General features: G+C 45.8%; 1 protein-coding gene across 1 annotated transcript; it reads right to left on the bottom strand.

Annotated features, from left to right (window-relative positions):
* Window positions 1-2819: 2819 nt before the first annotated feature.
* On the bottom strand, window positions 2820-5676 carry LOC135538682 (NMDA receptor synaptonuclear signaling and neuronal migration factor-like; the record flags this gene model as incomplete). Its single annotated transcript, XM_064964584.1, has 5 exons — window positions 2820-3061; window positions 3296-3375; window positions 3653-3723; window positions 5436-5469; window positions 5593-5676. Coding segments are annotated over 5 exons (438 nt in total), but the record flags the coding sequence as incomplete, so codon positions are not given.
* Between the last annotated feature and the right edge of the window lie 955 nt (window positions 5677-6631).

The following is a 6631-nucleotide window of genomic DNA, read 5'->3' as shown; positions in this document are numbered from 1 at the left end:
GTAGAGAGAGAGGAAGGATAGATGTAGAGAGAGAGGAGGGAGAGAAGTAGAGAGAGGAGGGAGAGAAGTAGAAAGAGAGGAGGGAGAGAAGTAGAGAGAGAGGGAGAGAGAAGTAGAGGGAGAGAAGTAGAGAGAGGAGGGAGAGAAGTAGAGAGAGAGGAGGGAGAGAAGTAGAGAGAGAGAGAGAGAGAAGTAGAGGGAGAGAAGTAGAGAGAGAGGAGGGAGAGAAGTAGAGAGAGAGAGGAGAGAGAGAAGTAGAGGGAGAGAAGTAGAGAGAGGAGGGAGAGAAGTAGAGAGAGAGGAGGGAGAGAAGTAGAGAGAGAGGAGAGAGAGAAGTAGAGGGAGAGAAGTAGAGAGAGAGGAGGGAGAGAAGTAGAGAGAGAGGAGGGAGAGGAGTAGAGAGAGGGGGAGAGAAGTAGAGAGAGAGGAGGGAGAGAAGTAGAGAGAGAGGAGAGAGAGAAGTAGAGAAGTAGAGAGAGAGGAGGGAGAGAAGTAGAGAGAGATGAGGGAGAGAAGTAGAGAGAGAGGAGGGAGAGAAGTAGAGAGAGAGGAGGGAGAGAAGTAGAGAGAGAGGAGGGAGAGAAGTAGAGAGAGAGGAAGGAGAGAAGTAGAGAGAGAGGAAGGAGAGAAGTAGAGAGAGAGGAGCGAGAGAAGTAGAGAGAGAGGAGGGAGAAGTAGAGAGAGGACGGAGAGAAGTAGAGAGAGAGGAGGGAGAGAAGTAGAGAGAGAGGAAGGAGAGAAGTAGAGAGAGAGGAAGGAGAGAAGTAGAGAGAGAAATAGAGAGAGAGGAAGGAGAGAAATAGAGAGAGAGGAAGGAGAGAAGTAGAGAGAGAGGAATGAGAGAAGTAGAGAGAGAGGAGAGAGAGAAGTAGAGGGAGAGAAGTAGAGAGAGAGGCGGGAGAGAAGTAGAGAGAGAAGAGGGAGAGAAGTAGAGAGAGAGGAAGGAGAGAAGTAGAGAGAGAGGAGGGAGAGAAGTAGAGAGAGGAGGGAGAGAAGTAGAGAGAGAGGAAGGAGAGAAGTAGAGAGAGAGGAAGGAGAGAAGTAGAGAGAGAATTAGAGAGAGAGGAGGGAGGGAGAGAAATAGAGAGAGAGGAAGGAGAGAAGTAGAGAGAGAGGAATGAGAGAAGTAGAGAGAGGGGAGAGAGAAGTAGAGGGAGAGAAGTAGAGAGAGAGGAAGGAGAGAAGTAGAGAGAGAGGAGAGAGAGAAGTAGAGGGAGAGAAGTAGAGAGAGAGGAGGGAGAGAAGTAGAGAGAGATGAGGGAGAGAAATAGAGAGAGGAAGGAGAGAAGTAGAGAGAGAGGAGGGAGAGAAGTAGAGAGAGAGGAGGGAGAGAAGTAGAGAGAAAGGAGAGAGAGAAGTAGAGGGAGAGAAGTAGAGAGAGAGGAGGGAGAGAAGTAGAGAGAGATGAGGGAGAGAAGTAGAGAGAGAGGAGGGAGAGAAGTAGAGAGAGGAGAGAAGTAGAGAGAGAGGAGGGAGAAACGTAGAGAGAGGAGAGAAGTAGAGAGTGAGGAGGGAGAGAAGTAGATAGAGAGGAGGGAGAGAAGTAGGGAGAGGAGAGAAGTAGAGAGAGAGGAGGGAGAAACGTAGAGTGAGGAGAAAAGTAGAGAGAGATGAGGGAGAGAAGTAGAGAGAGAGGAGGGAGAGAAGTAGAGAGAGGAGAGAAGTAGAGAGAGAGCAGGGAGAAATGTAGAGAGAGAGGAGGGAGAGAAGTAGAGAGAGGAGAGAAGTAGAGACAGAGGAGGGAGAAATGTAGAGAGAGATGAGGGAGAGAAATAGAGAGAGAGGAAGGAGAGAAGTAGAGAGAGAGGAGGGAGAGAAGTAGAGAGAGAGGAGGGAGAGAAGTAGAGAGAAAGGAGAGAGAGAAGTAGAGGGAGAGAAGTAGAGAGAGAGGAGGGAGAGAAGTAGAGAGAGATGAGGGAGAGAAGTAGAGAGAGAGGAGGGAGAGAAGTAGAGAGAGGAGAGAAGTAGAGAGAGAGGAGGGAGAAACGTAGAGAGAGGAGAGAAGTAGAGAGAGAAGAGGGAGAGAAGTAGAGAGAGAGGAGGGAGAGAAGTAGAGAGAGGAGAGAAGTAGAGAGAGAGGAGGGAGAAACGTAGAGAGAGGAGAGAAGTAGAGAGAGAGGAGGGAGAGAAGTAGAGAGAGAGGAGGGAGAGAAGTAGGGAGAGGAGAGAAGTAGAGAGAGAGCAGGGAGAAATGTAGAGAGAGAGGAGGGAGAGAAGTAGAGAGAGGAGAGAAGTAGAGAGAGATGAGGGAGAAATGTAGAGAGAGAGGAGGGAGAAACGTAGAGAGAGGAGAAAAGTAGAGAGAGATGAGGGAGAGAAGTAGAGAGAGAGGAGGGAGAGAAGTAGAGAGAGGAGAGAAGTAGAGAGAGAGCAGGGAGAAATGTAGAGAGAGAGGAGGGAGAGAAGTAGAGAGAGGTGAGAAGTAGAGACAGAGGAGGGAGAAATGTAGAGAGAGTGGAGGGAGAGAAGTAGAGAGAGGAGAGAAGTAGAGAGAGAGGAGGCAGAAACGTAGAGAGAGAGAGGAGAGAGAGAAGTAGAGAGAGGAGAGAAGTAGAGAGAGAGGAGGGAGAGAAGTAGAGAGAGGAGAGAAGTAGAGAGAGAGGAGGGCGAAACGTAGAGAGAGAGGAAGGAGAAAGAAAGACAGCGATTCTCAACTCTCTCCATATATTAGCAAGGCACCATATTGAGTAACATATGTGTGTGTGTGTGTGTGTATATATGTGTGTGTGTGTGTGTGTCATTAATATCCAAACGGAAAATATTTACACAAGAAGCATTCTAATATCACACAGAAACTCTGTCATTCAGTAAGTTCACCATTCTGCCATTCTCACTGTTAAACATCACAGTGTTCAACACAACGCTCTTTATGTCATCATTTGATCTGATCAGTCAACACCAATTTTTCTCCAGTAATCTGGTATGTGTGTGTTTTAACATGTGAGAGATGTAGTGTACCTTCTCTCCATTGGGGTTTCCCAGGACGTAGCAGCCCATAATGTGGATGAGGTTGGGTTCAGGGTTCACTTTGCTCATAAACCGACTCAGCCTCCTCCAGAACCTGTTGTAGCAGGACGACATGGTTCACAACAATACTGCTACTCTAACAGTACCAACACAGAGACAGGAACTGTTTCCGCATCCCAAATGGTACCCTATTCCCTATGCGGTGCACTACTTTTCGCCAGGGCCCATAGGGCCCATAAGGTCAAAAGTAGTGTCGTGTGCCATTTGGGACACACCCATGTATAAGGACTATGGCTGCTGTATGAAGAGTAAGACTGATGTCACTCACTGACTCATGTCCTCCTCTTTCTCCACCTTGGCGAATGTGGCCACTTTATTCTTCAACAGGTACAGATGCCCTGGACCTCCCTAAGAACCCCACAGAGATGTAGCTTTTCAAGTGCCCAGCCAAGATTAAAACCAACATGACTACTTGGCACTCACATAACATAGCAGGATCCCATTGAGAGAAAAACACAATTATCCCCTCAACCTCCAGAGTTATGTCACTAATTGAGGTGTAATCTATCTTTCCACTGGGAATTACAGAATTCAGCATAAAACACATATTCTTTTGTTCTTTCATAATCATTGTCATCTCTCTCTCTTCCCCTTTCTTTCTCTCTCTACTTTCTCCCTGTATCACCTGACAGAAAATGAGCATCCTCCAGATTCTGCTGCCTCTCCTGTAGGCTGTTAACTTCTTGTCAATCTCCTCTATGAAGAGAGAGAAACAGAGAAGGGTTAAAGAGAGAGAAAGTGAGAGAAAAAGAGAGGGGTTAGAGAGAGAGAGAGAAATAGAGAGGGGTTTTAGAGAGATAAAGAGAGAGAGGTTAGAGAGAAAGAAACAGAGAGGGGTTAGAGAGAGAGAAACAGAGACGGGATAGATAGAGAGAGAAAGAGAGAGGGGTTAGAGAGAGAGAAAGAGAGAGAGGTTAGAGAGAGAGAAACAGAGAGGGGTTAGAGAGAGAGAAACAGAGAGAAAAATAGAGGGGTTAGAGAGAGAGAGAAAGAGAGAGGGGTTAGAGAGAGAGAAACAGAGAGAAAAATAGAGGGGTTAGAGAGAGAGAAACAGAGAGGGGTTAGAGAGAGAGAAAGAGAGAGGGGTTAGAGAGAGAGAAAGAGAGAGGGGTTAGAGAGAGAGAAACAGAGAGAAAAATAGAGGGGTTAGAGAGAGAGAAACAGAGAGGGGTTAGAGAGAGAGAAAGAGAGAGGGGTTAGAGAGAGAAACAGAGAGAGGTTAGAGAGAGAAACAGAGAGAAAAGGAGAGGGGTTGGAGAGAGAGAAAGAGGGAAAAAAGAGAGGGGTTAGAGAGAGAAACAGAGAGGGGTTAGAGAGAGAGAAAGAGGGAAAAAAGAGAGGGTTTAGAGAGAGAAACAGAGAGGGGTTAGAGAGAGAGAAAAAGAGAGGGGTTAGAGAGAGAGAAACAGAGAGGGGTTAGAGAGAGAGAAAAAGAGAGGGGTTAGAGAGAGAGAAAAAGAGAGGAGTTAGAGAGAGAGAAACAGAGAGGGGTTAGAGAGAGAGAAAGAGGGAAAAAAGAGAGGGGTTAGAGAGAGAGAAAGAGAGAGGGGTTAGAGAGAGAGAAACAGAGAGGGGTTAGAGAGAGAGAAAGAGGGAAAAAAGAGAGGGGTTAGAGAGAGAAACGGAGAGGGGTTAGAGAGAGAAAAAGAGAGGGGTTAGAGAGAGAGAAACAGAGAGGGGTTAGAGAGAGAGAAAAAGAGAGGAGTTAGAGAGAGAGAAACGGAGAGGGGTTAGAGAGAGAGAAAGAGGGAAAAAAGAGAGGGGTTAGAGAGAGAAAAAAGAGAGGGGTTAGAGAGAGAGAAAGAGAGAGAAAAAGAGAGGGGTTAGAGAGAGAGAAACAGAGAGAAAAAGAGAGGGGTTAGAGAGAGAGAAAGAGAGAGAAAAAGAGAGGGGTTAGAATGAGAGCAACAAGCAGTACAGTAAAAATAGATTTCCTCACACTGAAAGACAGCAATATGGAACACAGCATCATTTTCACTGCATAATGTGTCTCACTCCACAAACATGTTCTGCTTCCCAAATGGCACACTACTCCTGAGTGGCCCAGTGGTCTAAGGTAATGCATCTCAGTGCTAGAGGCGTCACTACAGACCCTGGTTCGATTCCAGACTATATCACAACCGACTGTGATTGGGAGTCCCATAAGGCGGCGCACAATTGGCCCAGTGTCGTCCTGGGTTAGGTTTTGGCTGGGTAGGTCGTCATTGTTAATAAGAATATGTTCTTAACTGGCTTGCCAAGTTAAATAAAGGTTCAATAAAGTAAAAAGATAAAATAGTGCGCTACTTTTGATCAGGGCCTATAGGACTGGTTAAAAGTAGTGCGCTACATAGGGAATATAGTGCCATTTGGGATGAAGATTTTAACAGAACTAACAAACAAAGTCACATAAAGGGCAGTTTACCCACCGAGGATATCATCAAACGTAGCATGTTCATGGTCCTGGAGACAGAGATTATAAAGTCAATATCCTTCACTGAATATTATACATGATAACTGATGTATCACCTGTGCATACAGACACATAGAGAACAGGGTGACGGTGTGAGAGAGAACGTCACTCACATAGAGGATGGGGATGATTGAGGGGTCATCCCTGCGGATGATGGTGGGAACGTACTCTGCCTTGGGGACTTTGGAGGAGATCAGCTGAGAGTGAGAGATGGAGAAAGAAGAGAGAAGAAGAGAAAGGGGTGTCCCATTCACTCTGCTGTGTTCTGTCTGTCAACCAGTGGCTGTAGGGACCTGAACATTCATTATTCACACTAGTCTGTCTGTGTGGCCAAGATGCATTGTACACTGAGTGTATAAAACATTAGAAACACCTCTTAATATTAAGTTGCACCCCCTTTTGCCCTCAGAAGAGCCTCAATTCATCAGGAATGGACTCTACAAGGTGTCAAAAGCGTTCCACAGGGATGCTGGCCCATGTTGACGACAATGCTTCCCACAGTTGTGTCAAGTTGGCTGGATGTCCTTTGGGTGGTGGACCATTCTTGATACACAAGGGAAACTGTTGAGCGTGAAAAACCCAGCAGCATTGCAGTTCTTGACACACTCAAACCGCGCGCCTGGCACCTACTACCATACCTTGTTCAAAGGCACTTTTTGTCTTGACCATTCATCCTCTGAATGGCACACATACACAATCCATGTCTCAATTGTCTCAAGGCTTAAAACTCCTTGAACCTGTCTCCTCCCCTTCATCTCTACTGATTGAAGTGGATTTAACAAGTGACATCAATGATCATAGATTTCACCTTGATTCACCTGGTCAGTCTATGTCATGAAAATAGCAGATGTTCCCAATATTTTGTACACTCAGCGTATGTACTGGTATCAAACAGGATTCCCCTTTAATTCAATTCCATTTGATTTCAATCAGTTACGGATCAAAACGTAGCCCATTGATTTATATAAGATCTTTTGAGTACATTTGAGTACTACTTGGCACTCACATAACATAGCAGGATCCCACTGAGAGAAAAACACAATTATCCCCTCGACCTCCAGAGTTATGTCACTAATTGAGGTGTAATCTATCTTTCCACTGGGAATTACAGAATTCAGCATAAAACACATATTCTTTTGTTCTTTTAATCAT

Source organism: Oncorhynchus masou, unplaced genomic scaffold, assembly GCF_036934945.1.
Source record: "Oncorhynchus masou masou isolate Uvic2021 unplaced genomic scaffold, UVic_Omas_1.1 unplaced_scaffold_1374, whole genome shotgun sequence".
In the NCBI taxonomy this organism is placed as follows: Eukaryota; Metazoa; Chordata; class Actinopteri; order Salmoniformes; family Salmonidae; genus Oncorhynchus; species Oncorhynchus masou.
The sequence above is the reverse complement of the archived record's forward strand: the minus strand, read 5'-3'. Positions and strand labels throughout refer to the sequence as shown.